The sequence below is a fragment of the Eleutherodactylus coqui genome, chromosome 4, assembly GCF_035609145.1.
Source record: "Eleutherodactylus coqui strain aEleCoq1 chromosome 4, aEleCoq1.hap1, whole genome shotgun sequence".
NCBI classification, from domain to species: Eukaryota; Metazoa; Chordata; class Amphibia; order Anura; family Eleutherodactylidae; genus Eleutherodactylus; species Eleutherodactylus coqui.
The window spans coordinates 234125681-234145726 of record NC_089840.1 but is presented as its reverse complement, the minus strand read 5'-3'; the positions used below and the strand labels follow the sequence as shown (position 1 = coordinate 234145726).

The 20046-nt window shown below is 44.6% G+C and overlaps 1 protein-coding gene across 2 annotated transcripts in view; it reads right to left on the bottom strand.

The window, feature by feature from the left end:
• HTRA1 (HtrA serine peptidase 1) overlaps positions 1 to 17535 on the bottom strand; it is a 32798-nt gene extending 15263 nt beyond the window's left edge. The window contains exons 1-5 of one of the 2 annotated variants that reach the window (XM_066600876.1): positions 17378 to 17535; positions 14018 to 14473; positions 10599 to 10698; positions 8302 to 8509; positions 863 to 1057 (exon numbers count right to left, since the gene is read on the bottom strand). In XM_066600876.1, the coding sequence (XP_066456973.1) occupies positions 863 to 1057; positions 8302 to 8509; positions 10599 to 10698; positions 14018 to 14420 (906 nt within the window). In that variant the 5' untranslated portion in view covers positions 14421 to 14473; positions 17378 to 17535. Of the gene's footprint in view, positions 1 to 862; positions 1058 to 8301; positions 8510 to 10598; positions 10699 to 14017; positions 14474 to 17363 lie in introns of both variants that reach the window. The other variant, XM_066600877.1, reaches the window with a different exon arrangement.
• Between the last annotated feature and the right edge of the window lie 2511 nt (positions 17536 to 20046).

Genomic DNA, 20046 nt, shown 5'->3' with positions numbered 1-20046 from the left:
GCTAGGGTCCTGCAGCTCTGTTGTGGCAGGGAACACCCGGCTGTCACATGATTGCTGGGTCAAATAGCAGAAGTGGCACTTACACTTTCTCTCTTCATTACATAGCACTCATTGAGCGTTCCCCTTTGGGTTTCCAATAGCTGAGGACCCGAACTGTCCCTGCTACATTGCAGGAGCTTTAATCCCGCGTTGTATTTTTACCATCAGGCCAGGTTTAAAGCCCAGGACCAACAGAAGAAAATTTACGGCGCTTGGTCCTTATTGTGTGGACTGTCTAGTAGTCTAAGTTTGCACTGTCGAACTATTAGACTGTATTACTAGGTAATCCCCTAGCTGTGTATTCACATGTAATTTTCCTCACACACCAATGGTTTGTGTATAGAAATCGTAGAATGTGCTATCTGGGGAGGTGATTATAAAAAAATACTACTAAACATGGAGGAAAAATGAACACTAGACACCCGCGGGGTTTAAATAGAAGGCAGGATATTGCATTATTCATGAAATACAGGCTTTTCCTATAGTATGATTGATCAATTATGTATTTTTCCATTGGTTTTATGCGATCATGCAAACAGTCTGACTTTGGAACAATTCTGTCAGGAAATAGTCCTGGTCCCAGACAAATGTGAGCATGGTGGAATTGAAGAAGTATAACAAATGGGTTGGCGGTAGTATTTTCTCTCTCCTAGACTTTTTTGGCAATTGAAAGAGCAACCATGCAAAACCTTCGGAAAGATCAATTTGATTCGTCCCTGTGGGTTCTGGTCCCATTCTTGCTACAGGAGAAACATCGACCACAAGATGCCATATAACAGCCATCATAAAAATAGTGCCCGTTAGTGATTAATGGGCGACTTACATTAATGATGGCATCTGTCTGTATGTAATCCATGTCAGAGTTTTCCAGGCCCAGTTCCTTCCCGCCACGTTGTGCAGTGCTCACGATGCCCGTAGTGACTGTATTCTGAAGTGAGAATGGACTTCCAATGGCAACGACAAACTCTCCTGGACGCAGGTCATGAGATAGGCCCAACTGCAGAACTGGCAATTTTCCCTGTGAAAACATATAAAGATAGAATTTCATATATTAAGCCTTGGCATAACCAGGCCTCCCAACTCTCCAAGATTCAATGGGACAGTCTTAAATTTGGGAGTCTGTCCCACTGTCTCAGGAGGCCTGGTGTATAACCCGCCCACCTGCTGCCGAGTCCCAGTACCAGAAATGGGTCACTGCACTTCCTAAGCCGCTGCAGTGACTCACATACTGGAACCAGCCACTGACAGTAGTGCTGCGCTATACAAAGGAGGACAGTATGTCCAGAACTATAGGGAGGGACCAGCCTGTGTATAGAGTGACACCACTGTATGTAGCTGGCGCTAATGTGTAAAGTACATATCGGTCACTGCAGAGGCTGAGGAAGGGCCTTTGCAGTTTCTATAGTGGAGTCCAGTGGTGGGGAAGTATAATAATGGAGGCCAAGGAGGGGAGCACTTTTGGGGCCACAGAAAGAAACACTATGAGAGCCACAAAAGGGAGCATTTTGGGGGCCACAGAGGAAAGCACTATGGAGGTCACCAGGGAAGCACTATGGGGTCCATAGAAAGGAGCACCATGGGGTCCACAGAAGAGAGCACTTTGAAGACCACAGAGGGAAGCACTATGAGGACACATGGGGGGGCACTATAACTTAGTGGGAGCATTATAAATAAGTCGGGGCCACACAAATTGCACTACTACTACAGTAGTATTATTACTTTTTGTGGCCCCACGAATTGCACTGCTACTTTTGTGGCCCCACGAATATGCACTACTACTATTATAGTAGTAGTACAATCTGTTTGGCCGCACAAAGTAATAATACCCCATCTGTGGCCCAGACTTACTAATACTGCCCCCACTAAGTTATAGTGTCCCGTAGTGCTTCCCTCCGTGGCCTTCAAAAGTACTGAGAGGGGGTACTGAAGTTAATCGAAAGTAGTAGAGATGAGTAGAGACTGCGAAACGTCTTTATGGCAGTCTGGGCCTGCACAGAGAAGAAAAACGCATGGCGCCAATCAGAGGAGATGCCACCTGCGATCACTGGAGGTAACTGCACTGTAATCACTATCACTGTGTAGAACTGGTATCTGACTATTAAAGGTTCACTAGTCCTATGAAGGGGTCACTGAGAAGCGCTATTACTGTGATGGGACATAAAGGGAGTGACTTAACAGTAGCTCTTTATTGAACTTGAATATATCAGCATACATATAGTGAAAAGTAGTGATAAATAAAGGAGTATAGGGAGGTTTGGAACTGATCTAGAACAGATGAATGACCCGTAGCGAATGCCAGTAATTTATAATTTCTTTATAGACTACTTTTGATTATACAGAGTGAATGCTGATTAAGAGGGCCAAATAATTATGTGGGGGGGGGGGGGGTATGAGTATAATATTTAAAAAAAGCATTGAAATAAGTAACTTCTCAGTAATAAGAAAAAGGTGCTGTTTTATAACAAGTCGCTGTTGCTAGGCAGGAAATCTGCAAAAACCAAAGACATATTGTTCTCATAAATCAGGACCTGCCACATCTCTTCTCCGAACTCTCCCAAGAAGAAGAGCAGAGCGCTGTTCCAAACTCGGGACATGTAGTTACGCTTCATCCTCCAAGTGCCGCCATTGTCTTCAGCCAAAAACAGCTGCGTATGAGTCACAAGTCATCAGACCTCTAAATGAAGGGAAAATTCACCGAAGGCTACGTTTAATCCTAATGGGCCAACACCTGACTAAGCGCGAGTCACTGCATATATCAAGACCTAGCCTGCTCTTACATTTGCTAGTTGATTGACTGTGGAGCCAACTGGGAGAGAGCAGTCCTCCGTATTTGTAGGCTATCTTCTTCTGACAGGCTCTAACAAGAACACATTGTGAGTCATGCCTAGATTATGGATATTTACTAACAGCCTTCATATGGAGACAGTCACTTTTTTGTATTCACCCATCAAAAACACGTGGATTAAGACCAAATGGATGAGTCCAAATCCATAGTCTGTTTCCCAGCTGGCACTGTATACTTTAATGTGACTAATTAGGTACATATCCTTACTGTTAGTCATTGGAATACAAGCATAGCATGGAGCGTAAACTTTTTAGCAACCGCAACTATTTATGTTGTGGAAATTGTCAGATGGGGTTACATTTACTGCAGCACGTTTATGTATAGTTGCAAGAAAAAGTAAGCGAACCCCTTGGAATTACAATTTTTACATTGATTATTAATAGAGATGAGCGAGCATACTCGATAAGGCAAACTACTCGAGTGAGTAGTGCCTTATTCGAGTACCTGCCCGCTCGTATCTAAAGATTCGGGGGCTGGCAGGGGGCGGGGAGCAGCGGGGGAGAGTGGGGAGGAACGGAGGGGAGATCTCTCTCTCCCTCTCCCCCCCCCCCCCCCCGCTCTACCCTACTCACCACCGCAACTCAACTCTCACCCGCGCTGGCAGCCGAATCTTTAGAGACGAGCGGGCAGGTACTCGAATAAGGCACTACTCGCTCGAGTAGTTTGCCTTATCGAGTATGCTCGCTCATCTCTAATTACTAATAAAATATGGTCTGACTGTCATCTAAGTCACAACTATTGACAAACACAATCTAACTAAAGTAATAACACACAAACAGTTGTGTAATTGGGTTAACATCCACAGTGCAGGGAGTAAAGGTACGAATGAAGATGGCCAGATCGGCAGTAACCTCCGGCTTACCTGTCTGGCGTCTTCATTCTGCGCTGCGGATGTGCTGGCTGGCGCACAGCCACACATGCACGGTGCAGGGCCGGAGCGTCATAGATGATGTGGCATTGCGAGCCGCTGCGAGGCTCACACTGAAATAGGACATGCCGCGATTTCCACCCCGCGAGTGGAATATTGCAGGTGATTTCCGCTCATGGGCATGTAAATGCATTTTTCAATGCATGTCCTATGGGGCTGTATTTCCGGAGCTGTGAGATCCGGAGCTCCGGATCCTGCAGTGCAAATACGCCCGTGTGCATTAGGCCTTAGGGTGAATGCACACAGGCGGATTTGAATTGTGGGCAAGCGCCTCCGCAAGGCAAAAGTGATTCTTCATGCACATGAGCGGAAACCAATTGCGGTTTCCGCTCGCGGGTGAAAAATTGCAGCATGCTCTATTTTCCTGCGGATTCTGCATGGACAGCTTCCATTGAAGTCAATGGAAGCCGTCCGACCCGCATCCTGTCCGCAATTGACAAAGAGTGTCATTCGCCCTGGAGCACTGCTTCTTAAAAGGGTTGTCCGTGACTTTTGAAGCTTTTACTGCTGATGACCTATCCTGAAAATAGGTCATTAATAGTTGCTCAGTGGGGGGGATCTGCTGCTCAGGATCTCTGACCATCATCTGATTGCAGAGCAGATAGCGGTGTCAGTATTGCAGTGGCTCGGTTTAGTTCTGCAGGCACAGCTCCCACAGTGGGCATAGCGATCAACTCATTACCAGGAATCCCAATCAATGATCCCTACCAATCAACTATTGATGACCTATCCATAGGATAGGTCATTAATACCGGTAGTAGGAGTCGCAAAAGTCCCAGGCAACCCCTTTAACATTGAGTAAGGGTTACTTGACCTATTAAATAAATTCCATCAAATTACTACTAAACTATGATTATCCACTTTGCTGTCTATTAAATGTGCAGCATCAATACAGTTTGAGGACTTCTTAAAGACATGCCATGTACCCCTCTACATATACCACAGCACTGGAGGACCCAGTATGTATGTACGTTACATTGATAGTAACTGATTTCAATGGGCACTGGACTGTGTCAGATGAGCGCCATATTTTATCAAAATATGAGCTAAGAAACTTGCATTTCACGTTGTGGAGGCAGGATTTATAAATTGGCCAATCAATGTCGTGGCTCAGCCAGTTCATAAATCCCACCTCCACAACGTGATTGGTTCTTCAAACTCTGCTCAGCCAATCAATGCAAAGCTGGATGAACCAATCACAGCCCTCGCATTGGTTCATCGAGCGCTGCATTGATTGGCTTAGTAGTGCTGGATGAACCAATCAGAGCCATCGCTTCCCAGAGGTGGGATTTTTAAATTCCGCAACCAGGAAGTGATCTTCTGTGGGCGGACGAGGTGTGAAGGATGCCAGGCAGAGCTCTGGAGAGCCTTTTAGGTAAGTATTCCCTTGATTTCAGGGAATGCAGCCAGGGCTTATTTAGGGGTAGAGCTTAACCTTTGCGCGATTTTATCACTGGCAGCAGCGAAGTGATGTGCCATTTTTCACAAGAAAAACGCATCACTGATGCTACAAAATAGACAGCTGCGATATTGCCGTGATTTTGCAGCAGCGATATCACTGTCATTCATGTGAAAGAGGCCTCAAAGTTAGGAACCCATTTAATAATGTTTACCTGGACGTGGCAGATGGGCCCACATGTTTTGTTCAAAATATGAGCTAAGAACCATGCATTTTTATGTGATTAGTATAAACAGACATTGTGAAATTGTATTCAGATATTAAATGTGTGCCAAAGTGTGTATTTCTGTAGCTGATTTCAATGGGAACTCTGTAATACCATATTTCTCCTGCGGAGGCATTGCAGGGGATTTGAACACTTGCTTCTACACTGCACCACAGAGTACAGCTGAACTGACGGTTCCAGCAACAGCATACCATTATAAGGATAAAGCCCACATGACTAATAAAGCAGAAGAATGAGAAGTATTGAGCAAACCTGTCAACAGTTCTTTGCAGTTACTTAATATCCTCTATGATCAGTCACCTTTAATCAGATCCAGGGAAACAGATATTGAATAACAGCGGCTATAGCTTCTGAAGGAACGGGAGCGATGTTCTTGCTGCAGGCACGCAGAACTGTCTAGTGTGCTCAGCGCTGTGCACAGCCACAGGATTGTGCTGTCATTCACTTCTAGAGAGAACTAATGAGTTCTACCCTCTGGCTCCAGTCCCGTGCACACAGTTAACTAGGTGTCACTGACATGTTTCATCTAGGGGCAGCAAACCCAGAATTTCTCTGATGGTGTTAGATACCGGCATAATATGGCACTCAGTCCTTACCATACGTATCATTTTGCAGTTTGACCCTAGCTTCCCTCACTTTGATCTATCTGTATACAAATGAGTATTAATGGGAGAACAAAGTGTGAAGTGCAGATATGGATCTGAATGGTCCCACTGTGGACCCTTGCAAAAAACGATACTCTCAGCTCACACTGTATGGGGAAAATTGCCTACATCTGGACTCCAAAACTGAAGCTTCTTACATCTAACATTGAAATATCGCACTTGGAAGAATTATTACATGCAGCCTGGATGGAGCTCACAGTTCTTCTTATATTACATAACATTCCACCCATTGGCTTGCCCCAGACTGCAGAACTCCACAGTGCCGATAGCTACGACTAGGAGGTGTGAATTGGCAGTTATAGGCGAAGAACTATTTTAACTATTTAACTACCAGACATCTTTTGGGTTTTGCTTTTTTATTCATCCCTGTATTCCAAGAGTTACTTTTTGGTCGACACTGCCGTATGAGCGCTTTTTTTTTGTGGGACGAGTTGTCTTTTTTAATAGTAGCATTTAATGTACCTTCAAAATGTTCACGGCCGGGCTCACACGAGCGTGGGGTCACAGCATATTAAGCACAGGGGCGTAACTATAGGGGATGCAGTTGCACCCGGGTCCAAGAGCCTTAGGGGGCCCATAAGGCCTCTCTTCTCCATATAGGGAGCCCAGTACTATGAATAAAGCATTATACTTGGGGGGCCCTGTTACAGCTTTGCATTGGGGCCCGGGAGCTTCAAGTTACACCTCTGATTAAGCACATGGGTTTTGCTCATGTAATATGCTCTACCAATCTCCCATAGGCTGCCATGTTGCAGTTGACAAGAATTGGGTGAAGTATGCGCTCAAGAGAAATTGCAGAATGCACTTCCTGCGTTCTTGCGTGCATACTCGGCAGGATAGTGCATAGCGATTGGCAGTATGCAGCAAATACGCAATAACGCAATACGCATTTGTGATGCTGTTTTGATACAGATTTTGGAGGGGATTTTTTGCTGTATAAAATCCGCACTATTTCGGCTACGTATGAACATACTCAAATAATGGGATACCGCCACAGTTCCGTTTTTTTTCCGATTTGGCAATACCAACTGTGTTTATTTTTGATTGTTTAGATTGTCTTGTAGGAAAAAGGAGAAAATGTATTTTTTTTTTTTTTTTTAAGGTTTTTCATTTATTTATTTTAAATTTGATTTTGCATAAGGCTAACTTTACACGGGTTCGTGCGATATGGGACCGTGAATCCTGCCCCCATTCCGCCCTACCCACCGTGTGAAATCCCCAGAGATGTGAGGAATTTCATGGCAAAACAGCCTCACATCACTTCAGGGATGCAGCCGTGGCAGAGGATCGTGGAGTTTCTCCCATTGCTTTCAATGGGGCTGGCACTGGGGTCATCGGCCCCATTGAAAGCAATGAGTGCTGTGATGTGAGAGCATGCAGCAAGAAAAACATACCGCGATTGGTTTCCTGCATAGCATCATAGTGCCGTTCAGGAAAACATTGCCCATGTGTATGACCCCATGTTCATATTTATATAAGATTTGTGCTTCTTCAAATGCACAAATCTTGCGCAATTTTCTCGCCCATGTGAAGCCGGCCTAAGTTTTACATTTTTTTAGTCCTGTTAGAGGACGTGAACTTGCGATCGTTTGATCGCTTCTACAATATACTGCAATACTCCAGTATTCCAGTATATTGTATTTCTAATGTCACATATTAAACCTGGTCATAAGCAGAGCTTAATATGATTAAATTCATAGCAGCCCTAGGCGCCTTCACTAGACCCAGGGCTACCATTGCAACCATTGGCACCCCACAACCACATCACAAGGAATCAATGGTGAATTGGAAAAGAGAACACCACTTGAGCTAGTTCCAGCCGTGGCTTTTTGTGTTGGGTGTCAGCTGTTTCAACCAGCTGGCATCTGCCAGGCATGTAGCAGGCTTGGTTCCCAAGTCCACTTTATACCCACCCCACACCTCTGTGAGGTACATGTACATCACAGAGTCATAAGGGGTTAATTAGCATCGTATATGCAATTTCTTATAGAAAGTGGTCTCTAATTTATGGACTTACATAGGTGAAGAACTACAACCACCGGTATGTACAAGCAGGGACAGGCTATCAAAGCATGCTGGGAATTGTAGGAGTGGAAGGTTGGAGACCACTGTTATAGGGCATGTAGAATACCTCTTTACCTTTGCTTTGATTTTGATTAAGGCAATATCTGCTTTTTCATCCACATCTATGATTTTGGCATCGTATGTGGACCCGTCACTGCGCTCCACTTTTAATCTTTGCTTGTTTCTGACCACATGGGCATTGGTGAGAATCAAGCCATCTTCGGAGACAATGAAACCGGAGCCGCTGGCTGCTGGGATTTCCCGTTTTCCAAAGAAAGAGAACCTGAAATGATAAGATAATTGTAAGATAATTGGGACTGGAATGAAGATTTTTTAAGAATCCAGACTAAAATCTTATTTTTTACTTAAACCTTTAGAACAGGTAGTTTACAGAGATAGCAATCGTTAATGTCACTTGCACACCACGAAGACTCGTACTGTGGGACATCGTAGTTGAGTTATCATAAAACAAGTTAACTTTTGCTAGATCTGTATATCAGATACTCAGAGGTCTAACTTGAAGCTCTGGGGCCCCAATGCAAAATTTGCAATATAATGTTTTCTTCCTAGTATTGGGCTCCCTATATGGAGAAAAGAGGCCTTATGGGCACTCTAAGGCTCCTGGGCCATGGTGCAACCGCATCCTCTGCATTCCCTATAGTTACACCCCTGCGGATACTTCTGGCTACTGTATCTGTATTTCTGGTTACTTCTGCTATTGTTATACTTATTACACATTCGGATCACTTTACCCGTTCCCTCTCTGCTCTGCACATTTGCAGCACAGTGGGGTGAGTCATTCCCACAAACTGTCATCCATGTATTCTGCTGCGATGCCAGGAGATCAGGAGCTGAACCCAAAAGAAGAGCTAACATCCTGCTGCAATGACTGGGATCACAAGTGACTCAGATCCGGACTGTTAGCCTTGAAGATGGTGTGGTTAAAGGGTTTGTCTGAGTTATGACAGGCCATCCTAAAGGGTCCCCCATGGTATAAAATAGCAAAGGACCTGATACTCGCCTATCTCCACATGCCCACTGCAGCCCGCTTTGGATCTCCTTGCTGACATGAGTTAGCCTGAGATTTCTCCAAACAAGCTGCTGCATCCAATAGCAGGGTTATCATTGGCTGCAGCAGCAGACTTATAGGACCTCACAGGCTGACTGAAGCCTGTAAAAAACAAAACAGCGGAGGGCAGGAGTGGTGTACCAGTGGGGATAGTGGAGTATCAGCCCCTTTGTTTTTTTAAACTATGGGGGATCCTTTAAGATGGCCTTTCATAACTCAGGCAACCCCTTTAATAGCAACCATGGCATCTTCAGACTCCAAAATGAATCAAAATGCTGTTCATAGCTGGAGGCAGGGGCATAGATAAAGGCTCATGGGCCCGGGTGCAAAAGTTTATCTTGGGGCCTCCCAACTTCTCTTAACCGGAGGAACACTTGGATACTTGATCCGTACAGTAATAAAGAGTACAGAGGACTTCTAATAACAGAGCTGGCCTCTACATATAGGACTACACATTTCTTGACACAACTGAAGTCAATATAAAGCATAGCTGATGGCACAAATGTACACCGAATGGCCACTTTCTACAGAACCCATCTAGTAGCATGTTGGACCTCCTTTGGCCTTCAGAATCAAAGTAATTAATTATGGCACTGAAATCTGACCAGGCAATGTTTTTCCACTGCACAGTGATCCATTTTGTCCTTTTTGCCCACTGAAGTCTCATCTGTTTAAAACACTAATAATACTCCAACCATGGACTATAAGGAAGGAAGAAGAAGTTGCGTGTTCAAATGCATTACTCGGAGCACTTGCATTGTATTCAGCTGCAGTTGGCTTGAGCACAGTTCTTGACATCCTCCTCTGACCCTTTTCATCTACAAGTTGTTAATATCCACAGGATCCCCTTTTGCTGGATGTTTTTTCTGGATCACACTATTCTCAGTATACGCTCCACATTGCTGGACAAGAAAACCCCATAGGATTGGCAATATGTGAAATACTGGTCCCAGCTAGTCTAGCATTGCAGCAACGCCAATAACCAGGCACTGTTAGATGTCATTCCTATTGCTCAATTCTGTCATTCTAATGTGGATTCACACTGAAACCGACCAACTTGCTCACTTGGTTTTATGTTGCACTCTGAGGTCACATGTCTAATTTATATACAGGTCAGCTCCAATCATGAAAGGGCTGGTGTCTCTAATAAAGTGTCATTCATTGTATATACTGTTATGCCAACTCTCGTTAATCTCAGAACATGAACTGTGTCTGGCACAAGGTTACATTATTTCATCTGGAGGCCAACATTCATATATCCTGCTGTCACTGGTAATGATATGTCCCTATTTGTACCACTTACATGCGATACAGCTCAATATGCACAACAGCCGGGGCGATCTTCTCCACCACATCAGCAATAAAGTTGTATTTATAGCGAGGACTGTCCGGGTCCTGCTGTCCTGTAAGAGAAAGCGGTGAGCGAGTTATGAGCTGCATCTTATGTGGTGAGTTTGATGGTTAAACCTGGAGAAATGCTTCCTTCACTAGCTATGGATGATCTTCGGCAAACACAAGGACCCTCTATAGCCGTCCATCGGTTTTCATGTGGGCAACACACACATATTTCTTGCCCTTCAAAAATACCATCTGCACAACATGTGGTTATAATGTAAGACTCGAGACCCCAAAAAAGGCTAATGAACCTTACAGTTATATCAGTGGCAAGAGCAAAGTACAGTAGAATGACTCAGGCAAAACGCATATCCCTTATTTCTGTCCAGACTCACCTGAACTATCACCTGGTCTGTACACTCACCTGAACTATCACCTGGTCTGTGCACTCACCTGAACTATCACCTGGTCTGTACACTCACCTGAACTATCACCTGGTCTGTACACTCACCTGAACTATCACCTGGTCTGTACACTCACCTGAACTATCACCTGGTCTGTGCACTTTGCTCACTGCCAGTTCAACCCTTCATGTTCACCATCCCAGTGACTCTGTCTGTGGAAAGGCCTAGCATTTTCTCACTATCTCAAGCAGTAAGTTGGGCTGGTCCTCAGCACACTGCCCAATGACTGGCAGTGCTGGAGGAAGCACCTTGATAGGAACTTGGCAAGGCTACATGCCCATGACAATTCCAGGGGTATGTAGGGTGCTCTAAGTACCAGTTGCAATGAGGTATCTCATCAAATTAATCCAATTTCAGAAACCCCCAGCAATCCTCTTGGCTGTCGCAGGGCAAATGTAGTATAACATGATGGTGATTCATAGGAGGGTTTGACCATGAGGGTTGATTCATGATTGTAAGGCTGACCATGTGATACATAGCCAAGCCAGGGCTGTCTGGTCTTTAACGAGTGGCTGTCCACTCTACCTAAGGGCGCGGTCACACGAGCGTAGGCGTATTTACGTTCGCACGTGCACAGCGTTTAATCGCCGGAAAGAACGATTTTCGGCAATCGTGACCAGAGCTAGAAAGCGTATTATCGTTTGTTCCTACTTTGCAAACTATCTTTTCGGCCATCGAATATGCGTTGGCGCGTATGTCGGTCGCGTATGTTCCGTCTTTTTTTCAGGTTGCCGTTTTTACGCGCCGTAAAATCGCCCATGCGAACGAATACATTGGAAACCAATGCCTCAGATGGTCACGTTTATACGATTGGGCGCAAAAACGCGCCATTTATGCGCTCGTGTGAACGCACCCTAATAGAGGGAGGCTCCTGAGTGGGGAACCTTGCTCTATTATGTCCAGATTCCCTATATGACATATGTAAAGTGTTTGCCTTCATGAGACAGTGCCTTTAAAACTCAGAATATGAGTTCTTTAATATTTACTTTGTACAGGAATTCCTACCAGGCTGTGATGAGAAAACAACAGAGGTGGTGTGGTTGGGAAGTGACTCTGCTGGTCTTTGCTCAGCTTTTCCATGTCCTGACACTAGCCCCTTCTAGACCTTCTATGGAGCAGCATCCACTCTTATTACATGAGCGTAAAGTCTTTTTTTTCCTAATACATTTAAAGCCGTGACAATAATTGCAACAATCCAGCAGTAATTACAGTTTTGCCCAGAGCCTGTGTTGTAGATCCGACAGAAAATCACGGACAAAAAGCGCTTTTGCGTAATATTATCCAGTAAAATGCTGGACGGTACGACAGAAGCGTGAGTGACAGATCCCGTTATAGTCAAGGAGATCTGTCGGAATCTATCCATGTCAGTTAAAGGGGTTGTTCCATTCCAGTGTTTCATGGCTGAGACGAGAGATCCAGGAAACAACCGAGGCGGCAGCCTTAATCCTATTGAAGTGAATGGATGTTACGGAAACATAGTAGCACAGCACACTATGCTGTTTCTGTAACACAAGAGTTACAGAAATAGTGAAATGTGCTGTGCTACTATGTTCCCATAATTCCCATTCATTTCAATGGGAGTTACAGGAAAAGTGTAAGGACGCACCTCGGTTGTTCCCGCGACAAAGACACTCAGTTCAGTTCGGCTCGCCTCTGTTCCGCTTGATTTCCGCTATACAGAAATAATAGCGCAGACTGTTGCGCTTTTGTTTTTGCAAAAAACCGGAAAGAGTTCTTGCCTTTTTTACATTCTAGTCGATAAGTAATGGACTCAACTGAAAGTCCTTCTGTTTTTCATGTCCATTCATCTAGCAGCTCTGTTATAAAAATGGAAACTGCGGTTTCCGTTTTTTTTCTGTTTCAATTCTGTTTTTTTTACTCATTCTATTAAAATAACAAAAACGGATCCATTCAAAGCAGAAATCAAAATGCAAATGTGAATGAGCCCTTAGCGGTGAGATCTTAGTGTCTAAGGGTGGAATTAGTTCACACGGACATTCATTCATCACAATATTATCCCTATGGGGCTTGAATTCTGCATTTCTTAAAATCCACGTGCCTTTATTTTAAAACTTCTATGGAAAAGCTTTATGCCACAAAATTAGGGACGTCTCATGGAGTCGTGGTTACTGAGTTGTAACATACAGAAGATGTAATTACGCAATTCTTTCATTTTCTAGTTAAATGTGCAACATAATCTACACTACTTGATGAAATCTGAATCACTGTGAATCACTGTGAATCACTTGATGAAATCTGCAACTATGTTGCATCCTGTTGAACAATTCCACCCACGTGGAACCCCCTTACAAAGACAATCCCATTATATTGGGATTAGAGATGAGCGAGCGTACTCGGTTCAGGTGTTTTTGCACTCGAGCACCGCTTTTTCCGAGTAACTGACTACTCGGACGAAAAGATTCGGGGGGCGCCGGGGGTGGGGGGTGGCGTGGTGGAGCGGAGGGTAGCTCTCCCCCCCCCCCCCACTCCCCTCTGCAATCCCCCGCTCACCCCCGGCGCCCCCCGAATCTTTTCGTCCGAGTAGTCAGTTACTCGGAAAAAGCGGCGCTCAAGTGCAAAGACACCCGAACCGAGTACGCTCGCTCATCTCTAATTGGGATGCTTCTCAATGCCTAATGGACGTCTTTATCATGTCATTCAATGGCCTGTGGTAGATGCTTATTTTATGTTGCAATGTATTGTGTCCCTGCTTACACAGATATATAGCAGTGGGAGATATAAGACTACCAATAATCAGGCTTGCATTCTGCAATCTAGGAAAGCTGGGTGGTAACCGCCTCTCCCCTGCCCCCCAGCAGTCACAATAGTTGTCACCCAGCTTTCCTAGAAAGAATATAATTAAGAAATGGCAGCAGAGAATTTCTAAAAACTTCAGAGAAGACAATCCAAGTGCGGCTCTTACCCTGCTTACAGTCTCCCCTCTGGATGGGGATGATGGCTGCAGAGCCCTGATTCTGCACCACTTTACTCTCTGCCTGTAGCTTGCACAGGCTGCTGTATGTCTTGCCATCGCTTCCACACACAGGCTGGGGTGATGGGCACTGGCAGGTCCGGGCACCCCCTGATGCACTCTTTGCACAGCTCAGGGCAGAGGCGCACACAGGATCCGCAGCTCCTTCCCCGCATCTCTCGCCTTCATCCGCAGCACACACGGTGCAGCAGCCGCAGCGCAGTGCAGTCTCTCCAGAGGGACAGTTTGTGGGCGCTGGCGGACAAGAGGATGGGTCACAGCGTGCTGGGCATCTGGGTGATGGGTGCAAAGCAGCAGGTACCCCACAAGACAGGAGCAGCACAATCCACAGCATTGTAATACTGATGGAGTACACTAGAGGGCGCTCCAATGAGTATCCAAACAATCCTAGAGAAAGACAAAGAAGAAGATGAAGAAGTCATTGCTGACAGCTATACAAGTGACTGCAGGTACTGAGTAATGTCATCATACCAAGCACTAGTGAGACCTGAGCACTTCATACAGGGGAACTGCACTGTATGCACACTTATGTAATAATATCCCCGCTATAGTCACACTTATGTAATAATATCCCCGCTATAGTCACACTTATGTAATAATATCCCCGCTATAGTCACACTTATGTAATAATATCCCCGCTATAGTCACACTTATGTAATAATATCCCCGCTATATTCACACTTATCTAATAATATCCCCGCTATAGTCACACTTATGTAATAATATCCCCGCTATAGTCACACTTATGTAATAATATCCCCGCTATAGTCACACTTATGTAATAATATCCCCGCTATATCCACACTTATCTAATAATATCCCCGCTATAGTCACACTTATCTAATAATATCCCCGCTATAGTCACACTTATCTAATAATATCCCCGCTATATTCACACTTATGTAATAATATCCCCGCTATAGTCACACTTATGTAATAATATCCCCGCTATAGTCACACTTATGTAATAATATCCCCGCTATATTCACACTTATCTAATAATATCCCCGCTATAGTCACACTTATGTAATAATATCCCCGCTATATTCACACTTATCTAATAATATCCCCGCTATAGTCACACTTATGTAATAATATCCCCGCTATATCCACACTTATCTAATAATATCCCCGCTATATTCACACTTATCTAATAATATCCCCGCTATATTCACACTTATCTAATAATATCCCCGCTATATTCACACTTATCTAATAATATCCCCGCTATATTCACACTTATCTAATAATATCCCCGCTATAGTCACACTTATCTAATAATATCCCCGCTATATCCACACTTATCTAATAATATCCCCGCTATATTCACACTTATCTAATAATATCCCCGCTATATTCACACTTCATGGTTTTGCGTAGTGTTTCATGCTCACCTTTTGTATTTGCACACCTCCCATAGACTTCTAAGGGGGCTTTTGCTGCGCAATTCACAGAAAGATAGAACAAGTCCTAATTTTTTTTTATATGTGCGTAAAACACGCTTCTGAGAACAAACCCGCTGGAATCAATGGGCTCCATTCTGGGTGTTTTATGTACACAAAACCATAAGCAAATACGATGGTGTGAATAAGCCCTGATCTAATACTATGCCAAAGGTAAGTACTAGCCCCTTACCTAGTACTAGCCCCACTGTATGCACACTTACCTAGTACTAGCCCCACTGTATCCACACTTATCTAGTACTAGCCCCAATGTATGCACACTTACCTAGTACTAGCCCCAATGTATGCACACTTACCTAGTACTACCCCCACTGTATGCACACTTACCTAGTACTAGCCCCACTGTATGCACACTTACCTAGTACTAGCCCCACTGTATCCACACTTACCTAGTACTAGCCCCACTGTATCCACACTTACCTAGTACTAGCCCCACTGTATCCACACTTACCTAGTACTAGCCCCACTGTATCCACACTTACCTAGTACTACCCCCACTGTATGCACACTTACCTAGTACTACCCCCACTGTATGCACACTTACCTAGTACTAGCCCCACTGTATGCACACTTACCTAGTACTAGCCCCACTGTATCCACACTTACCTAGTACTAGCCCCACTGTATCCACACTTACCTAGTACTAGCCCCACTGTATCCACACTTACCTAGTACTAGCCCCACTGTATCCACACTTACCTAGTACTAGCCCCACTGTATGCACACTTACCTAGTACTACCCCCACTGTATGCACACTTACCTAGTACTAGCCCCACTGTATGCACACTTAGCTAGTACTACCCCCACTGTATGCACACTTACCTAGTACTAGCCCCACTGTATGCACACTTACCTAGTACTAGCCCCACTGTATCCACACTTACCTAGTACTAGCCCCACTGTATCCACACTTACCTAGTACTAGCCCCACTGTATGCACACTTACCTAGTACTACCCCCACTGTATGCACACTTACCTAGTACTAGCCCCATTGTATGCACACTTACCTAGTACTAGCCCCACTGTATCCACACTTACCTAGTACTAGCCCCACTGTATCCACACTTACCTAGTACTAGCCCCACTGTATCCACACTTACCTAGTACTAGCCCCACTGTATCCACACTTACCTAGTACTAGCCCCACTGTATGCACACTTACCTAGTACTACCCCCACTGTATGCACACTTACCTAGTACTAGCCCCACTGTATGCACACTTACCTAGTACTAGCCCCACTGTATCCACACTTACCTAGTACTAGCCCCACTGTATCCACACTTACCTAGTACTAGCCCCACTGTATGCACACTTACCTAGTACTACCCCCACTGTATGCACACTTACCTAGTACTAGCCCCACTGTATGCACACTTAGCTAGTACTACCCCCACTGTATGCACACTTACCTAGTACTAGCCCCACTGTATGCACACTTACCTAGTACTAGCCCCACTGTATCCACACTTACCTAGTACTAGCCCCACTGTATCCACACTTACCTAGTACTAGCCCCACTGTATGCACACTTACCTAGTACTACCCCCACTGTATGCACACTTACCTAGTACTAGCCCCATTGTATGCACACTTACCTAGTACTAGCCCCACTGTATCCACACTTACCTAGTACTAGCCCCACTGTATCCACACTTACCTAGTACTAGCCCCACTGTATCCACACTTACCTAGTACTAGCCCCACTGTATCCACACTTACCTAGTACTAGCCCCACTTTCTGCACCCTCACTACTGGATACCCATTTCTTAGGCTCCCCGGTGCCCCCTATCCCCGCGCACACTTGCTGTACCTGCTCATACATACACAGTGTGCGGCCGCTGTCTCCGCTCCCCGATGTCTCCGCTCCCCGTTGCTCTCCGCTCCCCGATGTCTCCACTCTCCGCTGCTCTCCGGTCCCGGCTCCCTTCTCAGCCCGCACTGATTCAGCTTCTTTTATTTGGAAAAGTCCCAAAACAGAGAATTACTCCTCCCCCGCCTCATGTGAGAGAGCCGGCAGCCTGCCAGAGCACAGCGCCGAGTACAGCCCGGAGTAGCAGACTGTGCAGCGCAGCATACATCACATTGCTGGCACTGTACAGCACGGAGTAGAGCACACAGCACAGCATACACCACAGCCCCGGGTATAGTACAGCGCTGAGTACAGCCCAGCATGCAGTACAGAATATATTACACTACTGAGTACAGCGCTGAGTAACACACAATACATTCAGTGCAGCATACATCACAGCACTGAGTACATTACATTACTGGGTGCAGTACAGCGCTGAGTACATTACATTACTGGGTGCAGTACAGTGCTGAGTACATTACATTACTGGGTGCAGTACAGCGCTGGGTACATTACATTACTGGGTACAGTACAGCGCTGGGTACATTACATTACTGGGTGCAGTACAGTGCTGAGTACATTACATTACTGGCTGCAGTATAGTGCTAAGTACATTACATTACTAGGTGCAGTACAGTGCTGAGTACATTATATTACTAGGTGCAGTACAGCACTGGGTACGTTACATTACTGGATGCTGTACAGTGCTGAGTACGTTACATTACTGGGTGCAGTACAGTGCTGAGTACATTACATTACTGGGTGCAGTACAGCACTGGGTACATTACATTACTGGGTGCTGTACAGTGCTGAGTACGTTACATTACTGGGTGCAGTACAGCACTGAGTACGTTACATTACTGGGTGCAGTACAGTGCTGAGTACATTACATTACTGGGTGCAGTACAGCACTGAGTACGTTACATTACTGGGTGCAGTACAGTGCTGAGTACGTTACATTACTGGGTGCAGTACAGTGCTGAGTACGTTACATTACTGGGTGCAGTACAGCACTGAGTACGTTACATTACTGGGTGCAGTACAGTGCTGAGTACATTACATTACTGGGTGCAGTACAGCACTGGGTACATTACATTACTGGGTGCAGTACAGTGCTGAGTACATTACATTACTGGGTGCAGTACAGCACTGGGTACATTACATTACTGGGTGCAGTACAGTGCTAATTATCCCATCACTTCTATATCACTTTGATTATTAAATAGTAGTTTCACTGAGTCCATTATTCCGGTACTGTGACATCACTATGTGGATTAGCTCTGTGATGTGACATCACTATGTGGATTACTTCTATGATGTGACATCACTATGTGGATTAGCTCTGTGATGTGACATCACTATGTGGATTACTTCTATGATGTGACATCACTATGTGGATTAGCTCTGTGATGTGACATCACTATGTGGATTACCTCTATGATGCAACATCACTGTGTGGATTTCCACTATGATGTGACATCACTGCGTGGATTACCTCTATAATGTGATATCACTATGTGGATTACTTCTATGATGCAACATCACTGTGTGGATTTCCACTATGATGTGACATCACTATGTGGATTACCTCTATGACGTGACATCATTAAGTAGATTACCTCTATATTATGACATCACTACGTGGATTACCTCTGTGATGCGACATCACTAAGTGTATTACTTCTATGATGTGACATCACTATGTTGAATACCTCTATGATGTGACATGATAAAGTGGATTACCTCTATGATGTGATATCATTCAATGGATTACCTCTATGATATGAAATCCCTGTGTGGATTGCCTCTATGATATAACATCACAATGTGGATTACCACTATGATGTGACATCACTGTGTGGATTACCTCTATGATGTGACATCATAGAGAGGATTACCTCTATGATATGACATCACTGTATGGATTACCTCTATGATGTAATATCACTATGTGGATTACCGCTATATGTGATATCACTATGTGAATTACGTCTATGATTTGTTATCACTATATGGATTACCTCTATGGAGCGACATCTCAGTGTAGATTACCTTTGTGATATGACATCACTGTGTGGATTACCTCTGTGATATGACATCACTGTGTGGATTCCCTTAATGATGTGACATCACTATATGGATTAGCTCTGTGATGTGACATCACTGTGTGGATTACTTCTCTGATGTGACATCACTGTGTGGATTACTTCTCTGATGTGACATCACTGTGTGGATTACCTCTGTGATGTGACATCACTGTATGGATTACCTCTATGATGTGACATCACTGTGTGGATTACCGCTATGATATGACATCACTATGTGGATTACCGCTATGATGTGACATCACTGTGTAAATTACTTCTATGATGCAACATCACTATATGGCTTACTTCTATCATGCAACATCACTATATGGCTTACCTCTATGATGCGGCTTCTCGGTGTGGATTTCCTCTATGATGTGACATCATTATGTGGATTACCTCTATGATAAAATGAAAAAAAAGGGTTTGGTACTGTGTTAACAAAATGTGATTGTTCTCAGTAAGAGAAACCAAGTAATCTTGTAGATATAACTACTAATGGCTAACAAAAATGCATGATGTTATAGCGAGCTCCCATTGATTTCAAGGAGGGTTGC